The sequence below is a fragment of the Clytia hemisphaerica genome, unplaced genomic scaffold, assembly GCF_902728285.1.
Source record: "Clytia hemisphaerica strain Z4C2 unplaced genomic scaffold, Clytia hemisphaerica genome assembly, whole genome shotgun sequence".
NCBI classification, from domain to species: domain Eukaryota; kingdom Metazoa; phylum Cnidaria; class Hydrozoa; order Leptothecata; family Clytiidae; genus Clytia; species Clytia hemisphaerica.
Genome location: NW_027104441.1, coordinates 1,441,739 through 1,461,878, shown reverse-complemented (window position 1 = coordinate 1,461,878; position 20,140 = coordinate 1,441,739). Strand labels below are relative to the sequence as shown.

The window sequence follows — 20,140 nt, the reverse complement described above, 5'->3', positions numbered from 1 at the left end:
CTTAACTAGGATTGGTCTATTTCAGATGGCGCAGAACTTTTTGATAAATTTTATCATCTTATCATTTTACTATTGTTTATTAGGCAAAGTAACAAAGAGAATTGTTGAAATATATAGCAGCCAATGAAAAATAAACAAGCTATTTCTGATTGGTTACCTTGTTGATTTATTCACTGCTATATATTTTGCCTACAATCTAAGATGTCTGCAGCATTATCGGAAAAGGTCTATTTAGTGAATGATCATGACATATATTGTTGTAAGAAAAAACAAACAAACAAGGAGATGTGAAAGTCAGTAAGATAATGACACCATGATTTTCGAAATATGTTTTTGAGAAGCTTTTCCAGGTTTTCCTTGAATTTTGTTAAATTGTCAAGCTGCATGAATTCTTCAAGTATTTTGTTAATGGAATATGACTTTTTTTCAAACAATCAATGAATAATTAAATCAATCAATTATTCCTGATTATTTTTTATGCTTTAATTTTTAAAGCATTAAAAGCTTTATAAGTGCATGACATGACCTTTCTGTGGGGGCATTTAGTGAAAGCTATGACTAGTATGATAAATACGATAATGATTGCGGGATTGTATCAATTTGTATCAAATTATAGGACGTCGTTAAGGAAGCTCCATGATAAGCAAGGTTTTAATTGCTTCAGCTCAGACATTCCTAGGCCCGGGCAGGCATTCCATGTTTTGCGCAACTTCTAACTAATCCTAAAGCCTGGGGGGGGGGGGGTACTTAGGTAAATGGAGGGTACGGTATGTGCCGCCCTTAAGGGTACCTTTATTGGATTTTCAAAGTCCCGCTAAGGGTCGGAAAAATCAGAAAATCATATTTCAGTCCCACTAAGGGAAGGAGAAATAGGAAAATTTAAACTTTTTACCCCCAGAAAGATCGAAATTTGGTCAAATTTGTCCCGGTAAGGGTCGTAGAATTCACAAAATTTTCCTTTGTTTTCTCCTATATTTAGTCCCGTTAAGGGTTCGAGGGTCGATGGTTGGGCGGCATCCCGCCCGCCGTCAGCTCGCAACCCTAGTACCCCCCTCCCGGGTCCTAAAGGCTTGGGGTCACGAGAAGTTTTTGTGTCCTCTCTGAGGTAAAGGTTTTGTACAAGGCAAGCAAACGATGATGAGAAAAGATGTTCAGTGTAAAATACCACGATGATTGGGAAACTCTAGCACGGGTTTCGAATCATTTCTCTCAGCTTTGAATCAGTGTCAAGCAAAGAAAAAATTATCAAGTAAACAGAGCAGTTTTCAGACATGATCAGAGAGTTATGTCTGAAAACTGCTCACCTTGGCATAATTTTACGGGAGTTAACTAATTTCTGGTGACCAGCAAAGATTCAAAAATTCTTAAATTTGATGAGATTTAAACTGATTTTAGCGGTGTAACCAAAGACACTTGTATAGCGTAGTAGTAGCTTCGCTATACAAGTGTCCTTGGTGAAACAATTTATTTTTATTTTAGTGCCGATTATAATCTGGAGAATGACGAGTAAAGTCGCTCTTTTTGCTTAAAAATGACTACCTTAACGGCCCCTTTTACACCGGCCCTTATTGGTGTGGCGTAATAAAGGCCGGGGTAAAAAGGGCCAATAAGATATTTTCAGATATTAAAAACTATGCTATGAAGAAAATTTGATGAGCTTTCTTTCCACCCATCTTACTTGAGAAACTGTTTTTATGACCAATAATCACTTTTAACAATGGGAATTTGAATGAATGCCGCACAGCTCTCTTTCTCTATCATATTGCATCTCTCTATTGTAAATAAAGTTTAGGGTAGACTGGAACGAGGCTGGAATTAAGAGTTATTATGAATTCGATTATTCCGTGATAATCAATGAATGATTCATTAAATTTATTATTCTTAAAAAATTTACGTTCCAAAAAAGTCTATGTACAAAAAGATGGTTAGGCCCGCTCAAAAATCATCGTTTACTTTTTTTGCTCTTTTTCTTAGAGCTCGACGAGTTTCGTCTCGGTGAATACGATGGTGAACGACTTCTTCTCGGGGGCGTCCGACTCCTTCTCGGTGAACGACTTCGACGCATTGGTGGTGAACGAGAACGAGAATCAGGGCTGCGAGAATATGATCGGCGACTACGTGATCGATCGGTTTTGAATATCGGTGAATCCTTGAACCGATCAGGTGATCGGGAATATGAGCGGTTGCGATTGGGCGAAAATGAACGGGAACGAGAACGTGATCTTCCGCGTCTTCGTGAACGTGGCTGAAATGAAAAGAAAAGAAAATGAGGATGAACATCGTGAGTGTGTGTAAAGGTGTAAAGGTGTAAAGTGAAAGCTTAGCTAGTGACTACCATAGAGCTTAAGGGATCTAAGTATCTAATGCAAACTCGGTGTATCTAAGGGCTGATTCTTTGAGTTTTTCTCTCTTTCTGGCTAAAATTTCGATTCGGGTGTATCTATGACAACGAGAACCAAATCAATGGGTCTTGGCTTTTTCGTATAGGTTTTCGAAATAAAGAGGTTATTATACAATATAAATCAATAAGACATAAATAAGAGTTTTCATTTATGAACAGTTTTGGGGGGAGTTTCTAAACATCGACCAGAAATGGCGACCACGACCAGCGACCACGACCGACGACCAGATAAATTTGGGTTATCGAGTTTACCTGCTCTCGCCACCGTAGAGAACATCCAAATCGAGTCCTGATGTGGCTTTCAAATGAACCACTGAGCACGTGGCTGAGAATTACTCTAACTAGAGAATACTAAAAGTGACTTTTGACGTTACCAGTCATTTTCTAGACAAAGTGACACTTTTTGACAAAAATATTGACAGTGCAATTAAGAGTGATGCCTGTAAACTTTATTACACCAAATATTTTAATTGTACCGAATGAGATGCCTTTAGTATGAATAGGTAGAAATTGTCAGTAGGAAAAAGCTGGGAAGACCAGTTTTAGAGATTTCAATCTCATTAATTATTCTATTGTCCTTACATTGTCAAAATGACTAATTTTGACAAAATAATGATCTGATGATCAAATATAAAGCTTCCTAAATAAATTCCAGCACAAATTTTGTCACTTATTAATTTGATGCCAAAAATACAAAAGGATATAAATTGACACTCTATTCAAGCTCCAAGAGCGTTGAAATGGCTGCTTGCACGTGGCTTTATAATCACTGTAGGTGAGACAGGGGTGAGCTTTACTCCTCAATTCAATAAAAAAATGATCATAAGAGAAAGACTCTACGGTGGAGAAAGAGGAAAAACTCGATAACCCAACTTTACCTGGTCGCCGGTCGTGGTCGCTGGTCGTGGTCGCCATTTCTGGTCGATGTTTAGAAACTCCCAGTTTTGGGCGCACTTTAATCTTGAACACCCCTTGAACAATACTGTTTTTAAAAGCCATTTATCAAAGGAAATTCATTATCTATCTACTAAAGGTTCATTATATCTATTGAACATTTGCTACTTAATTTAATTAAATAGGTCTTTTATATCCTATAGGTTCCATTTAACTCTATAGTTCTATTATCTATTGAAAATATTGTTTGCTCGTTACGTCAAAAAGAGATCTGGAAGGTTGGTCTGTAAAATCTTATCAGCAACGAAATGCTACCAAATTACCTTTAAATCGTTATTGCATGGATAATATCAAAGTCTCTCGGAAAATTTCGCTTTCAACAAAAAGTAGTGTAAAGTAAAATAAGAATTTTAACAATTCGCAAAGGTTTTATCGGCTCCAAACAATGGAATTGTTATTCTATAAAGGCTTACGTCAGTAGAAAAATGAAATTTTAGTCCGATTTAGTGAACTTTCAGCGCCAAAACTTCTCATCTATTAAGACTTTTCTATGCGAATTATTGAAAACACATTACAAAACATGGGTTTAAGATAATGTCAAATTTTCAATGCCCAATTAGAAAAATTACTCATGCAATTCAAGAATTCACTTAAAAATTGGAGAATTCTTGCATTTTTCCACAAATTAGTAATTATGTTTTAATAATTACCTTGATCATATATACATCAAAAAACGCGAAATTTAATGGAGACTTCAAATATGTACTTTGTTTTGTCAAGATCGAATATTAGAATAATTTTATTTACGATTTAAAAATCTATATAAAAAGTCTTTTTCAAACATGTGTGTTCGCCCTTAAATACACCGAGAAGACTTCCGAAGTGGAATTTTACTTAGTTTAGTACCAGTTTAGTGCATAATATAAAGAAGTACTTGTCATATATATTTTTGTGAATATTTTCCAATTAATGTTCTAATGATATTTAATCTTTTAGTCCTATAAATTTGATATTTCAGATTATAATAAAAACTTCTTACAGGAGACGGCGATAAGGAGCTTCTCCTTTTGGAACTTTTCTTTCGTTTACTATCAGGTACCGGTGACGGGCTACGCTCTCGTTTGCGATCCGATGATTTGTTGCTCTTCCGTTTCTTCTCTCGTGCATTTTCATATTGCTGAAGAGAGAAGAAGCAAAAATAAAGTTAAAACATATTTCCAATAAATCCTACATCGAAAATAAACTACCTCAAGGGAAGAAATTTTCGCTGAACAAATTTTCGCGGTTTTTTGACGGATCAGCGAAATTAAATTCCGCAAAACACAAATATTCTCAGATTTGGAAAATCACCTCTAAAATCAGTCTTTTTAGGGCAAAATAAGCCATATTGTAATCAAAATCCAAACTGCGAAATTAAACTCCGCGAAACCTCCAAATTTTGAGCTGTGAACCGCGAAAGTAAATTCCGCGAAAATTTCTTCCCGCGAAATTTTCCTTCAGGTAGTCGAGAATATTATTTTATTACTTGACAAGTTAGAAATTTATAAAAACAATTCACACCATATTGAATACGTCATAATAAAAATATAAACATTCCATTAGGAGCTTCTCGAATTCCCAATGCACTTTACGAAAGTGTCCGGCAGGGAGATTTTGAGATTCTGAGATTTCTTCTAGATGAAAAAGCTAGTTAATTAGAACAATTTCGCTTCTCATTTCTTACTTGAAGTAATTGTTCTCTAAACTTGGCTGCTTCTTTCTGAATGTTGAGACCGCTCTTGTTCCCACCACGTTGTTCTAGCTTGTCGATAAACCGCACGACTTTCAATTCAACATCCCTCAAACGTTGCCTGTCTTCTTCGTCTGGCGAGTTGTCGCGCGAACGCCTGTCACTCTTATCGCGTGTAGGACTATAAGCGATGAAAATATACATTATACAATCTTCAATCCCGATAAAAGATAAAATAAGAAAATGGGTTTCAGTGTCTGGTTTGCTTTGTTTTTAATTTCCCATTCAATGAGGTTTTTTACTCGGTTTCTGATTTAATGTAGCGTTATTGATTAGAGCCATGAAACAAGCAAGATAACCCAAGTGGCAACACAAAATATGCCCTACGCTTGTCCTTAAAATTTTCAAAGTGTTCCATACCTTCTATCCCTCCTCCGTGGTGGCTCTTCCTCACTGTCCATCTCTTCTTCTTTGACGCTCTTCCCCATCTTGACACCCTCCACTTTTTCCCATTTGCTTTTATTTTCTTTCGTTTGCTCATCTTCTGTACTATCCTCTATACGCTCCCAACGTGAGAGAGCGACAGGGTCTTCTGATTTGCCTGAACAAAATACATCTTTCAAGAATTCTTATAACTCCTCGCTGAACGGGAGAAAAGCTTGAGGCGGAAGCACTCTGAACTTTATTTAGTCTGGCAGTGAAATGGTCTTTTTTCAACCTTTATAAAGTAGTATGTACGGGTCTTTATTCTTTTATGGTACTTGTAAGGGTAAACCAAGACCACCCCCAGACTAACTGAATTCTTGTCAGAGTCAGTCATCAAAGGGCTAGTTAGACTACACGGTACATTGGCTGACAACATTGTGTAGTGTACGTAGCCCTCAAGACTGGGAGCACTCCTCTTTTTCGAATACTCGATCAACACTATGTACCTTTGATTGGGACACCATCAATATCATCTTCTTGTTTGACAAGAGGAAGGCCATCAATTTCCGAAACATCCTTCGTCAACGGGATCCCGTCAACGTCATCTTCATCATCTTCTTCTTCTTTCAATGGCTCCTGAAAAGAAGTATGGTAGAGCGAAATAGCCAGCGCTTTATAATCGGATCGGAGTATTTTAGAAAAGTGGTAACCGATCCTGGTCTTTATCTATCGTGTTTCAGGTGCTAACATGTTGGGAAGTCAGGTAATGGATACACGTTTTTATAAGAACAAATTACATAAGAACATAAGGCTTCGATGGCCAAAATGTTAAGAACAAGCTAAGAACATCTTAAGGCTTCGTGGGCTCTAAAAGATACAATATTTTAGGAAATTGCACAAAAATACTCTTAAAATGGTGAAATTATGAACATTCTAAGAACATTTTTAGGCGTAAAACTCAAAAAGTTAAGAACATGTTCTTATAAAAAACGTGTACTCAATACTTATACGGCAAAACTCTGGTTTGTGTAAATGGACTTGCCTAGACTGGTTTTTTTTTAAATCAGTAAATTTGGCCTTGATGGCAAACTTTTTTGAGTAAAAATAGAGTAAAAATTAAAGTTTGCTTTCGCAATCTTCAAATTACTAAGAATTGACGTCACAAACTTAATCACTCTCAAAGTGACGTCAAATAAAAAAATCTTTAAATATTAAAACAAAAAACTTGTTTTCTTTTCCATATAATAAAATATCGCCTCTTTCGAGAAGCCGTGTATTTGAAGCAAGATTATTTTGCTGTGAATATTGTGTAAAATATTGTGTAAAATATTGTGATAAATATGAGAGAATTCGGTGATTATCGAATTCATTCAGACGAGTATCGTCTCATCTCTGTTCACCAAGCTGAAGAAATCGAAGAATTGAAAAATAAAAATGTCCGCTTTAACTTTACCGTACAGTCTCTGCAACGTCAAATCGCAGAATTGGAAAAACTCGTTACAAGCAAAGACAATAAAATTGAAGAAGTCGAAGGAAAACTTGACAAACAGGTGAAAGAAACTGAAGAATGGAAAGAGAGATTCGAACTTCAAGATTTGAAGACTGAACGCGCTCACGAGCGACGAATGGAGCAAGAGCAGAGAGCTGATCGCTTTGAGAAGGTTGTATATGGATTAAAAAACGAGGTGGAGAAAGTGAACTGTGTTCAGGTTTTTCTTGGAAGTCAAATCAACGGCTGTCGAAAAAAGATTACTGAACAAGCTTCTTTGATTGAAGTCAAAGATAAAGAGAATATCAAGTTGAAAGAGAAAGTGGGAAGTTTGAAAGAACTTGTCAAGGAAGCTAAAACCAAGATTGATTCTGATGCAAAGACTATTAAAAGTTTGAAGAAAGTTGTCTCGGAACAAAAGGAAGACATTCTCAAGTTCAATGACTTTGTATCGGTGATCAAGAAACGCGAGAACAAGATCGTCAACCTCTTCAACAAATTGAAAACACATTTAGAAGAGAAGTCACGTGCACGTTGTTTTAAGATCTTACGACGTCGACGACAAAGTGCCACTTTAGACCTGTTGACGAGTCTTGGTGACCTTTTTGTGAATGAGGAATCGATTTTCGATCCTCCTCTTCTCCATTCAAATTCTCCGAGACAACAAATATAAATCACCTTCATCAAAGCAAACCAAAAACTTGTATTTTTGATTTCCAATAATGGCATCATCATCTACAAAACAATTTTCCTCGCTTTCTTTTTATTTTCGATAAATTTACTTTGTGTAATAAAGATTTACTTTTAAATAAAAAGTACTTGCTTACCCCATCGATGGCTGACATTTTTGCGCGCAAACTTTCTTTATTTACTCGTTCTTCTTCGTCCTACGAATTAAAAACAACGTGAATATTGAATTTGTTGGGAATGTCAATCTTTACTTACTAATTTGGTGTCTACTAAATAATCGAATTAAAATGGTCATTAACTTTGGTTGCTACACAGGCGACTGAGGTTCAATTCCCACTCGCAGCCATTCACTTGGCATGTGAATGAACCTTCGCTCGGCTCAACCCATGTCATGTGAGGGGCATTGGGTAGTCAGTCTAAGGTGCTGACGAGGCGCTCGTTGAAAGCGTTAATAGTTGAGAAAATTGGTTACAAAGCCAGCTGTAACTCAATCAATAGAAATCAAGTTGTTGTACTAGCTGTTTTACTTTTGAAGGTTCAACTACAAAAATACATTCTCATTTATCTCATCACTATTCACCGGAAAAACTCTGGGATTCCTCAAAAAAGAAAAAAACTCATTAAGACTGAGTTACCTTAATATCCTGAGCTGTTGAGATTCCAACGAAGACATTCTGAAGGTTGATTAAGAAGCCTGGTGGATACAATGACCAATCTTGCCATGCAGCCAGACACGCCAGCACTTGTTTCTAAATGTAAATAAAAATTTTAAAGAGTGATTTAATCATACAGGGTTGCAGTGTAGCATTGCCAAGCGTCAATTTCTAACCGAGAACACATGTTATGACTGTAACTAATTTTTCCATTATAAATAATTACGGCGTATGCAACCGGTTGGGACAGTCTCGCTTTCTTCAAAAAAGGAATATCTAATAATAGAAGAGAGGAACTACGACCGATATTTATCTTGGATTTTAACAACACAGAATATCAATGAATTACCCTAAATTTTTCGGTTTGTGATTTCGTGCTACACGTGGCAAGAGCCTTATGCATATTTTCCATCATCTCGAGTAGTTCTATTTGAAACCTAAATAGAAAGTAACGAAAGTCAAGGACAAGAAAATCAGCTCAGTAACAGTCCTTTTTCACTGCAATTCTATGTAGAAAATAGAGGTTCTTTCAATCATACTATATCCGCCGATTATCTATCCAATCTAACAGACGAAATTCCTTCTAAGCCTCTTGGTGTGGGTCCGAGAGGGAGTTTAAAAAGAAAGTTTCCCTTTTTGAGTTCAGAAAGGCCAGTTGCTGAGGAAAGAGCAAAAAAACAGGAGAATCGAAAAAGAAAAAAAGGCAAAGAAAGTTGCCGAAATTCGCTGTGGTATAGCGGTCATTGACCTTGGTTGCTACCCTTGTGACTGAGGTTCAATTCCACTCGCAGTTGTTCACCTGACAAGTAAACGAACCTTCGCTCGGATCATCTCATGCCACGTGAGGGGAATTGGGTAGTTAGTCCAAGGTGCTGACGGGGCGCTCATTGAATGCGTCTATAGTTGCGAAAATAGACATATACTCCAACAACACAACCAAATAAATAAAAATCCTACTAAAGTCATAACAGTTAAGGACTTTTTTCAAACTTACACTTTACGATAAGCAGACGCGTTGTGCACTTTGGCCGTTGAATTACTCAATATATCGCTGACCAAAAACAAACGTGCAATCTAAATAAAAAAGGACGGTTTCAGAGATGGATCAGTTATTTTGACCCACAATAAATAACGGGGTTTAAACTTCTTATTGCTAAAGTAATACAAAGTTATTACAGGTAAATTACTAAGAGGCGCTATTTTCCCGGTCGCACTGAGGTGTTACAAAGGAAGTAAGCAACAACTTGAAATTGCTATAAACATTGAATTAAAAAACAAATATCTTACCTTCAATGGTATAGGAGTTTCCAATATGGAAAGTGATTCGCAAATACATTCGACTATCTAAAAAATGATAAAAGTATAAAAAACATAATTTTCTGTGTTAGAACTTCAATAGAGTTCAAAATTTAATGATGATTTTGGATATTTTACCGTTTTTCAGGATTTAAAGTTCGGGAGAGAAATGTGGTTTCCGCACTTCAACTATACTTATTTGAATATTTCAATTTTGGAATGATTCAGTGACATCTAGGCTATGTATATCTCCAGCCTTAATGAAACAATTTTGACCATTTGAATCCTGAGACTCTAAGGTCCTTAGTCTCATGTTAAAACTTTAAGTTCCAGAAGTAAATAAGAGCGCTTAAAAATCATTTGTGTTGTTAGAAATTTCAAAGGGAATTTACCGTTTTATCAAATACATGCACTTTACTATTGGTACGTGGACAACCCATATAGATATGAAACTTCTTCGAAAAGGTTTGGGTATCAGTTTATGAGGGTTAAAAGCTTTGTATGTAGCAACGTATAAAGAGTATAGTACGGTCTAATTCTGTGTAAAAATTGTGCACAACGGCGTACCAGCATGAGACTTTGCACAATTGTAGTTTAGGGGTCAAAAATGGATTTTTTAAATCTCAGACCCAAAAAATTGGCACCTGTTTGTGTATTTTACAGACCAGAACAGGTTCCCAGGCTAAATTGAATTTCCTTTTCTCCAAAGTATGTCATGTTACATACCGTTGGAAAGCATTTTAAATACTCGTTTAGAAAAACATTACAACCCATATCTGAAAATGAAGCCAAAAAAAGTTATTGAGAAAGGTTTTTTTTTTAATGCAGAGAAATGTCATAATTGCTGACGTCAGCAAAAATTCAAGGACCATCCGAAAAAGTTTATTTCTATCAAATTAAATAGAGGACCTTTCAATGTCTAAATGGATAGCTTTGGTTGAGAGTTAGACTTACTTGACATTTTATTTCGCGTTTTTATGACCCTTCGAAAGCCTTAGGCTAAATGGGTTGCATCGGGCATGCCCATGATAAGCACTTCTAAGGCAAAATTTCCCACCCTAACCATACTCAAAAAATTATTGTAAAATAAGTTTGCATCTGGTCTCAGTGCCGTAGACACAATTTATATTTTAGGGGGGCCCTAGAAAATTTTTGGACTTTATACCCTCCAGATTGGCTAAAACTGCCTCTCCGAAAGTCAATTTTAAAACTTTTTTGGGGGGTCCAGGCCCCCCGGTGGCTACGGCACTACGGCCTAATTAATCGTATCAAGTACCCGAGAGGTGCATTATTAAATTTCACAAAAATAAACGTCTTTGGGTGGTCCTGGAGTTTTTGCTGACGTCAGCAATTACGTCATTTTTCTGCATTTTTCATAAAGCCTTTCGCAATAACTTTTTTTGGCTTCATTTTCAGATATGGGTTGTAATGTTTTTCCAACGGTATGTAATATGACATACTTTAGAGAAAAAGAAATTCATTTTAGCCTGGGAACATGTTCTGGTCTGTAAAATACACAAACAGGTGCCAATTTTTTGGGTCTGAGATTTAAATCCATTTTTGACCCCTAAACTACAATTGTGCAAAGTCTCATGCTTGTACGCCTTTGTGCACAATGTTAATGACTTTTGGCACATTTAGACTGCACTAGTATACTGTTTTTTTGTGACCTGGCGCTAATTCATTGCTTTTCTAAGTACACACTTATCATGCTCGTCTGGCTACTTATATTGCGACCGTAGTGCAATGGTAAAGCTTCGGGCTGCGGTGCTCAAGGTTGCGAGTTCAAACCTCCAGCCGGGTCACACCAAAGATTCCCAAAATGGTAATTGATGCCTCTCTGCTTGATGTTCAGCAATTAAGAGAAGGATAAAGGGTAAGTGGAGCAATCCAGGGAGAAAGAGTGGTACCCTCCCCTACCTTCGGGTAGAAAGCTATCGAACGAGGAGCCTTCGGGTCGCCTCCAACTGCGGTCGCAGACTTGCTTATATGGCAATCAGACCAATCAGTCCAATTTTGTAAAGAGAAAAAGGCCACTGGCAGGCGATATATATTGCAGTATTAGAATTAACTAAGCAAATGTTAAAGTTGAAAACAAAGGCAATGGTGTTGTTTAGATTTTTACCTCTTCGCAACATTCAGCATGGTCTATACACCAAAACATCAGTTCTCCGACCTTTGTCCTGTCTGTTGTGATGGTGCGTAAAAAGTCTTCCAACTTGTCACGATTTCTATCAAAAAATTGATATTGAAAACGGTTTCTCTCAAGAACGAGTTGCAGTAGACACAGAGTCGTTAAAATCCTCTCATATTTCTCTATTCGGGAACACCCAAAAAAGTCGGAAACTGATGACCCTGTTTTGCTACTTTTAGAAACAAATCTGAAAGAATAAATACTTTCCTAATGACACTTTTTAGAGATCAACAGAATTTTGGCTCTCCATAACCCGGCCGTAATCCCGCCACATCCCCAAAAGCACTAATAAAGACCGCTGTGATCACGTAGTTATGTAAAAGCCGTCCATACCTATCTGATAGAGCTTTCTTTTCCTTTGGCGGTTGCTTTGCGTCTGTTTCCTCCTTTTCTTCTTTCAGTAGATGTTTGAGTAACATATTTTTCTTGGCTGCTAAACTTTCAGGGTTGGGTTCCTCGTTAACTTTGACATTCCCATGAACGATAGCAGTTGAGGCAGTGGCCAGGGCAGCAGAGGCGGTCATTCCACTTGACGAGACTTGTGAACCATAGGGATTTGAAGACGGCGGTTGCCATATTGAGCCGCCAACATACATTCGAAAACATTTCTGATTCCATTTGTGTGTAGTATCGCCCTGATGATGATAAGATAAATAGACAGTTAAAAACAAGCTTGAAGGAGATCAATATAGTCGAAAATCTAAATAGTCTTTGAAACCATATCTTTTTGGCGGTAGGGGCCTGTTAATAACTGCAAATCTAACCAGGTCAGCTAATTAGTTTTAGCTAGAGAGCAAGGAAAGATTCTACTTTGAATAAAACATCCAGGGGGTCTGATTTTTCGAGTGTAAAAATGCAGGGTAGTGAGTAAAATTTGGTTGAAAATCCAGGGTGGTCAGTAAAATGAGGCTCTATTAGCATTACATGTACATCGAATCGATGTCAGGTTTCCTTTTATTAGCTAGCCAAACGACCATGAAATACCTTTTTCTGTAACGAAGTAATCAAGTCAAATGAAAAAATGTTACGGAATTTTTTTTTCTTCAGTAAACTGTTGCCGCCACATTATTGGCAGTACTAATAAGCATCGGTTACAAAAAATCAGGCAAGACTAATGAGAAAATATCGAAAAACAGCTTTTTTTGGGTTATTTCTGTATCTAGCCACTGGAAAGGCTTCCAGTATTACCATTTTGCATCTTTGTGCCAAAAATCTAAAAAATCCTATGAGCCAATCCCGAGAAAATCTGGTAACGAATGTACGGACGGACGGACGGACGAACAAATGAACGAACGAACACAGGTTAATTCATAGGACCTTCAGGTAGGTCAAAAAAGAGATGTTCTGTTGCAATATGTAAAGATAGAAATATTGGCAAATTTAAACTAGACAAAAGTTGTATAAAATTTGTCACTACTGGCAAAAACCGGGGTCTTTCCGTAGAAAACATTAGGTCATGAATATCATGAAATTTCCCAACATTGATGAAGAACATATCATAATTCTATTTCTGCAAAGATAGGTATGTTAAAAATAACAATTTTGCTAGCTTTCGCGTGCCTCTTATTGTTTGGAATCTCTGAGGCACACGATTTAGCTGCAAAACAAGCTAACGCAGCTTGTGTTGGTTTTCAGTGTCGAAAGAAGCGAGAGGCCACATAATGGCCATACCATGGCAGCAGTAAACAAACGTTCAAATTTTCTTCCCGCTTTTGGCCCATAAAAACTTTTACCGGGCCTAATTCGCGGGTCCCCTCTCAAAAAAGTCTTAAAAACCTTTCTACTTTCGAACTAACCACATGCAGTTGCGTCGCATAAAAGATGTCACGGATCCTAAGGATTGGTCCCCTACTATGCAAAAGAGATTGAAGATTGAGATTCAAAAGATTTTATGTGTTTCAATTTAAGTATTGAGGAACTTTTTCATATGGATCAGTAAAAATAGATAGATAGAGATAGATAGATCATCGTGTAAAAAGGGACAGTGTGGACCCAACTTTTGTTGTTGTTACGTCCGTAGATAAGAAAAGTTGATGAATTGAAAATATATAAGCAAAAATGTACTAAAAGTTTTCCTTATCCACTGTAAGTAGAACTACTGACGAAATCCCAAATCTTATCTCCCGGTCACTTGGTTAAAATAAAAAAAAGGCCAGGGGATTCCAGTTGCGTACCATTAGCCTAAATTCACACTATATGGCACATGGCATATTTGGGAACAACGGTGAGTATAAATCAAAAATGAAAATGAAATTACCTGCAACATTGCAAACAAACGCCATCTGTAATAAACATGCTCATTACTCTTATTGTCAAATAAAAATCTGTAAAGAAAAACGAAATGGAAAATTAGTCAGATAACGAAAAGATGAGTTAACAGGTTGATCAACATTAGGATAGTCTTAGCCCGGTGTCACAGGAAATAGGTACTCCCCGAAAAAAGTAGCCCCCGGAAAGGAAATAAGTTTTCCTGGGGGTATATAATATTTCCTAGGAAATTTGTACCCCATACAGGAAAAAAGTACTACCCTTAGGTACTCCGCTAGAAAGTCAATTTTCCATGAAGTTTAATATTTTGACTATCAACTAATGTTGTCGTCGATGTGGAATTTCGAGTTTGGAAGTGTGGAAGTTCGTTCAACTTTCTTGCAAATGTTCTAAAGGGGGTCTTCTAAGGATCTAAACTTTACTTAGAAGTAAGGTATATTTTACAGGGAGTATAAATTTCCCAGGTGGGGTACCAATTTCCTGGGAACGGGGAGTGCTTATTTTCTGTTACACCGGGGTCCACTTAAGGCTTTCTAATCGACTTGATAGCATGATAGAGTGGTCTGGTAGTAATTCTCAATTTGGAGATTTTCCTTTTTTACTATCAGTCCGCCAGATTCTATTTATTTTTGGAAAGTAAAATATGGGATGTTGAAGCAATGTCTTTATTTGAAAATGAGAGATTTATTCTGATGGTCTGATTTATTCTGATGGTCTACCCCTTCGGTAATACTCTTCAACTTTAAGAAGTGTTTTACTGACCTTTATAATATACCCTGGACCAAAATTCTCAATCCCGGCCGAGCAAAATATTTGATGGGAGTCTTTTTGAAAGTGGTACCATTAATCAATAGCGGTGTAAATGGATTGATTGCGTTCATCGATGTATCGATGTAGCGCCGTTAGACCATTAATTTTTAACACTACACTGGCTTCTTTGAGGGTACCTCTTTCAAAGAAATTCCGATCAAAGATGACAGATATAGCTTTGTTCAAGGTATATAAAGGTCAGTGTTTATTTTGAATTTTTGTGTCTTTCTTTCAGAAAGACGATTTCATCAAGTGCTTCTTCACTGGACTCAGCATCGTCAAGTTATAAAAAAGTTCAGACAGAAGTACACTTCAATCTATGAATATTAAAGCATCCAATAAAATTTAACCAAAAGTAAAAACCTGTACCTGTACATAGGGTTTGCAATTTCACGATTCATGATCATAGCTTCAAACATGGGACCTTCTCGAACGACAAACTCCACCATGCGGTTGATGATGGATACGATGTTCCTACAAAAACAAAGATTTATGTTAGGCTTACTCTGAATGATTTGAGTTTTAACATTTTCTTTTAACCCTGAAAGATGAAGAAAAAGAATTTAAAATAAATTAGACAGAAAAGTGAAAGAGACTTTTAAAAGACGTTGTTTTGAATAAAATTAATTAAAAAGACAGTGACACAAAACAACCATATAAAATGCTTAAAATGCTATCGAGACAAGGTTGGATAATTGAGAGAGATGATAGCTGATATACTTCATTCAGTAGTAAAGATATTCATTTTTCTTCTTTAATTAGAGATTCTGGCCTTTACAAGAAGTTATGATTTATATAGGACTATCCTATCAGGAGAAATGAAGCTTATCTACAACCTGGAGAGTGCGTTCAAAGCCAAATGACGTTAAAAGTTTTGATTGCAATTGGATACCTTTCTGTAGGAATTACGACTTTAACCACAGTAATTTCTAAATTCTAAGAAAATCACACAAATGTTAGAGTAAAAACTGCATTGAGGATCGTTTTTAGTGAGGGGAAGTGTTTTCGATTTTGAAAATCACAAGAGTCAGTGTGAGAGAGATGATTTTAAGTTTTTAAGATTTAAGATTTCAAAAGGTGAATGCTTACCTACATGAGAAAGCTCATAACACACAAACAAATTAGTTGAAAACAAACAACATAAAAGATGCACAAAACTATGTAACGACAAAAGATTTGATAAGGGAATCATAGGGGCATAGAAATTACACCTGAAAACCTACCCCATCAAATGGTAAATTCTCTTTCCTCTGTTTATAAGGTAATTGACAATTGAATGGAAGACCAGATTGTTTTGGTGGGCGGACAATATGAGATTGTGATGGGTGAACATAGATGGGTTGGGGAGGTATTGGAACATTTTTACCCCAACCCAATTTCATCTCAAAGTCCATCACATATTTGCCTGAACAAATTAAAAATATGTTAGTTAAGGTCAATTAATTGATGTCTGAAATAAGCCAGTTCTACAAGCAGACTTTTTAATTGAATCCTTCCTGTGAACAGTTGATTTGAAAAATTGAGTTTATTTGGCTGATAGTACAATAGTTGTTGAAAAACAGGTAAATTGAAGGTCTTCTTTAAACATTACTTTGATTTTAGCAAGTCAGTTATAATGGTAATAAAAGACACAGTCTCGATAATAATATCTAAGTATTTTCAGGAATGAATTAAATTTGAGACCACCAATTAGGATAATAAATAAAATTTATTTAAAAAAATTATATATATTTCATACCCTCAAGATCATCAAGGGCTCTTTCACCGTCTTTTCTAGTCATGAATGCTACAAAACCACAATTACGGTTTCGAGATTTCTCTTCATCAGTTCTTGGCCACATAATTTTGACACTTGCCAGTGGACCATACCTCCCAAATATTTTACACATTTGTTCTTCATTCAACTAAATCAAAAATCAATGGTGGAATTATTTGATGAAAAGCTTACAATAACATATCATTAATAAGAAAGCATGGCATCTTTTCAAAGGAAAATTATATGATAGATCTGATTTGAAAAAAAAAACCTATCAAAATCTTACAAGAGGGTTGATATTGCTAACGAAAAGATTTGTTGTGCTTGGGTCGCCAGTGTCGCGTGATCCTCCCTCTCCATATTGATATGAAAATTCATCTGAAAATGCAAAAATTGAAAATTAAAAAACTATTCAGAATTGGATCATAGTTGAACTTATTTATTTCCCTATGAGATTATAGACGATTAAAACACATCCAGCTATTTAAATCCCCAAAAAGCTAATTCCTCCCATCAGCCTAAGGCCCTCCATTACTAAAAAGTAAAACTTGGGGACCCGTTATAGGTTCTTGTCACTTTTTGATCTTATTTTCTGAATAAAAATGCAAGAAATGGCATATAATAATTTGACCAGATTTGACAGGCAGTTCTATAGACGAATCTTGCTTTTTACAAAATGCGAATCAAAAGTAAAGCTATTAATATCATCAGAAATTGAAAATAAAAAATACAAACACAAAAATTAACCCTTCATCATAAATCTCCACCCCCATCAACCTTAGCCCCCAACTTTTGAAAAATAAAAAAATCTGCCATCATAAATTTGGCAAAATTGTAAATCTCCCCAAGTTTAATGGTGGGGGGATAAAACCATGAAGAAATTTGTTATCCTATGAGATTAAATAGGTGATTAAAACATTAATTTTAATTATACCTTCACCAGCTTTATCATTGAAAAAAGCAGGAGGTAATGAGTTTAAAACTTCTTCTGAAATCCCAGATAGATCACCCGTCCGTAGTTTTCTTCTGATATCTCGTTCTTTTTGTGACCTACAAAGTAAAAAATCAACATAAGTGTGAAAAGTAAAAGATTACAAAAATCACATTATTTTTAACTATTAAAGAAAGTCTTTAAATTGATGAAGTACACGGCCAAACATATATATGTCGGGATTACATGTGCAATTATAAAAAGCAATTATAAATCCTCTTCCAAATATTTTCTTATCATCAACTCTTTAAGAATTATAAGAAAAAAGTTCCTTACTGCTGCAGTTCTTCTTTGAAAAGTTCTAGGTTACTCTTTTTCTTGTCTTGAGCCTTCTTTTTCAAGTCCTAACAACATGAATTTTAAAACTATTAATAACAAGATTAGACACTTTTTAATGTTTCAAATACCTGTTAATTTGTATAAAAAACACTTTTTAGCTTTCGTTAACAGTCAATCTATCTAGGTCTCATAAGTGATAAATAACTAAAAAAATGGAAATAATTCCTCTGCCTATTAAACGAAGAAAAACACTCACTTTTGTTAATTTATATTCATTCGTGATTTCTTTACTTTTTCGAAATTCTTCCGCAAGTTGTTGCATCTTAGATTTAGGTTTATAAACCTTACCAGAGTCCATAGTAGGAACTAAAAATGTTTAGGTAGACAGGTAAAACTTTTGCTTAAATCTGATGTAAGTGAAAGGAGCAGGTAAAAATTATTATGTGAGATACCTTAATCCCATTTGTTTGAGCACTCGGCTGCACAAAAATTAAAAAGTCCAATAAATTTTGTATCAACTATTTTTTTAAGAAGAAGCACTTTAACTTGGTTAAATATACCACTGGGATGTAAGATCTAGTTTAAATGTGGAATAAAGATGAAAAAAGCTGGGGCGAAAATAAAAGGTGCACAAAAATAAATGGGATTAGGGATTGTGTGTCTCATGCAAAATATACCTTCCAACCCTAAATGTCTTTAGTGAAGTTGACTTTACCAAAAAGGAATACAATAAGAAAGGCATGTTGATAGGCATTACCTTTATAATTAGTATTAAGTGTATATATTTTTGGGGGCACTAAAATTTCATGAGTTTTTGGGCAAAATTTTGCGCAATTTAGTACTGTTTAGGTTTTTCAAAAAAACACAAAATTGCTAAACTAAATACACTCGAAAAAGGCTGACTATTTTTTACATTGGGTTACTATTCTTGTCACCATTTTGTTACAATTTCGATACCATTTTGTGCACCTGATACGTTTCAAGCAAAATCAGTCTTTTTCTAGTTTAACCCTTTTCTTTAAAACTGCAAAATCCAATTTAGTGAATTGTGAAATTCAGTACTTGAGAAACACATTTCTTGGATAAAATTTAGCGATTTGCAAAAATTCCTGCAAAAAGATAATTATACACTTAAAAGGTATACATTGTATTGTATTATGTGTATCTTAAGAATTTTAGCAAACAAAAAGAGGGATTTCTTCCAAGGGGTGTGATTATAGAGTAATCACCAGAAATTTGCATTATGATTAACAAAATGAAACACCAACCTTCACCCTTTCCAGGGTTGACTGTGCCAGAACGAACAAAGGTTTTGCCACCTGCAGCTCCTGTTTGGAAATCTGCAAGATATTCATTGAGAACAGCTGCTGTTTCCGCTTCCTCAGCCTAAAAAAACATAAGAAAAAAACTAGCTCAAATTTTTTCTCTGTAACAGATCATAATACAATTTTCATTAAATTGAGCATCATATATCTTATTAAGATTCAAACTATTTCCCAGTCGAAAATTGAAATCTCCATAAAGTTTCTCTATAAATTCAGACTCTCTTTAGAGCAGGTTATAGATTAATTAGTTTTGTAAAATGAATGAAATGATCAAAACAAAACAATTATAAATACCTTCTTTTTCTGTAATTCTTTGGACTTGGTTAATGGTTTGGCTATCTTTGGTTTCAGGGCATTGTGTCCCTTTACGAACTTGTTTGGTTTGCTTGACATATTTGTTTATTTGTATTTATATTTATATTATTTTCGTCCTGGATGAAATGGTAATCAAAAGATCTTTTAATAATGAGATAGCTCAATTGGCATACGATAGCAATGTTATAGACCCAAGCTTTCTCACTAGATTTAGTGATTTGGTAATTAATCAAGGTCTTCTCACTTTTGCCAATTTTGGCTCTTAGTTATAATGGATATTATCTATATACTGATAGCCGTACTTGTCTGAAGCCTATTTTCTTGTTCTACCAGTTTTAGTTGTATATCTAGGTGGTTTAATTTTCAGAAAATGTTCCAGAGACAAAACAAGTATCAATGAAAACGATGTACTGGCAATTTGAATAATGAAGGTCTAATAAGTCAACTTCTTCTGGATTGACTGGTATTGACTTAAAAATTTGTTTCAATGATTCTAAGGGTTGAATTTTCTTACATTAAAGTTTGCAAACAAAAGCAACAAGAGTTATCAAAAATCCTTTCTAATTAGATGAAGCCCTTTAACCTTCATTTCATTGGATGTTATTTTTTCAACAATTGCAAGAC

General features: G+C 35.5%; 1 protein-coding gene across 2 annotated transcripts; it reads right to left on the bottom strand.

The window, feature by feature from the left end:
- Positions 1 to 1,822: 1,822 nt before the first annotated feature.
- Positions 1,823 to 19,634, bottom strand: LOC136820959 (U2 snRNP-associated SURP motif-containing protein-like). Of its 2 annotated transcripts, none has more exons than XM_067077189.1 (23): positions 19,496 to 19,634; positions 19,145 to 19,262; positions 18,133 to 18,242; positions 17,874 to 17,941; positions 17,541 to 17,656; positions 16,893 to 16,984; positions 16,589 to 16,754; positions 16,074 to 16,255; positions 15,743 to 15,786; positions 15,220 to 15,324; positions 14,030 to 14,096; positions 12,106 to 12,407; positions 11,704 to 11,809; positions 9,570 to 9,626; positions 9,277 to 9,356; positions 8,632 to 8,719; positions 8,265 to 8,378; positions 7,767 to 7,826; positions 5,957 to 6,086; positions 5,445 to 5,625; positions 5,019 to 5,205; positions 4,335 to 4,472; positions 1,823 to 2,245 (listed from the first exon to the last, which is right to left on the bottom strand). In XM_067077189.1, exons 1-23 carry the CDS (start codon positions 19,592 to 19,594, stop codon positions 1,943 to 1,945), a joined length of 2,913 nt encoding a protein of 970 aa, XP_066933290.1. In that variant the 5' UTR covers positions 19,595 to 19,634; the 3' UTR covers positions 1,823 to 1,942. The 2 variants fall into 2 exon arrangements, with proteins under 2 accessions (XP_066933290.1, XP_066933291.1); XM_067077190.1 differs by having other exon boundaries at positions 5,445 to 5,616.
- Between the last annotated feature and the right edge of the window lie 506 nt (positions 19,635 to 20,140).

What these genes read in the sequence shown, in the direction of transcription:
- LOC136820959 (XM_067077189.1), bottom strand. Translation starts at nt 19,594, where the DNA reads ATGTCAAGCAAACCAAACAAGTTCGTAAAGGGACACAATGCCCTGAAA. An exon ending in GTTTGTTTGCAATGTTGCAG is followed by an intron (nt 12,408 to 14,029) that starts GTAATTTCATTT and finishes TATCATCATCAG; the next exon opens with GGCGATACTACACACAAATG. An exon ending in ATGCTGAATGTTGCGAAGAG is followed by an intron (nt 9,627 to 11,703) that starts GTAAAAATCTAA and finishes ATCATTTTTTAG; the next exon opens with ATAGTCGAATGTATTTGCGA.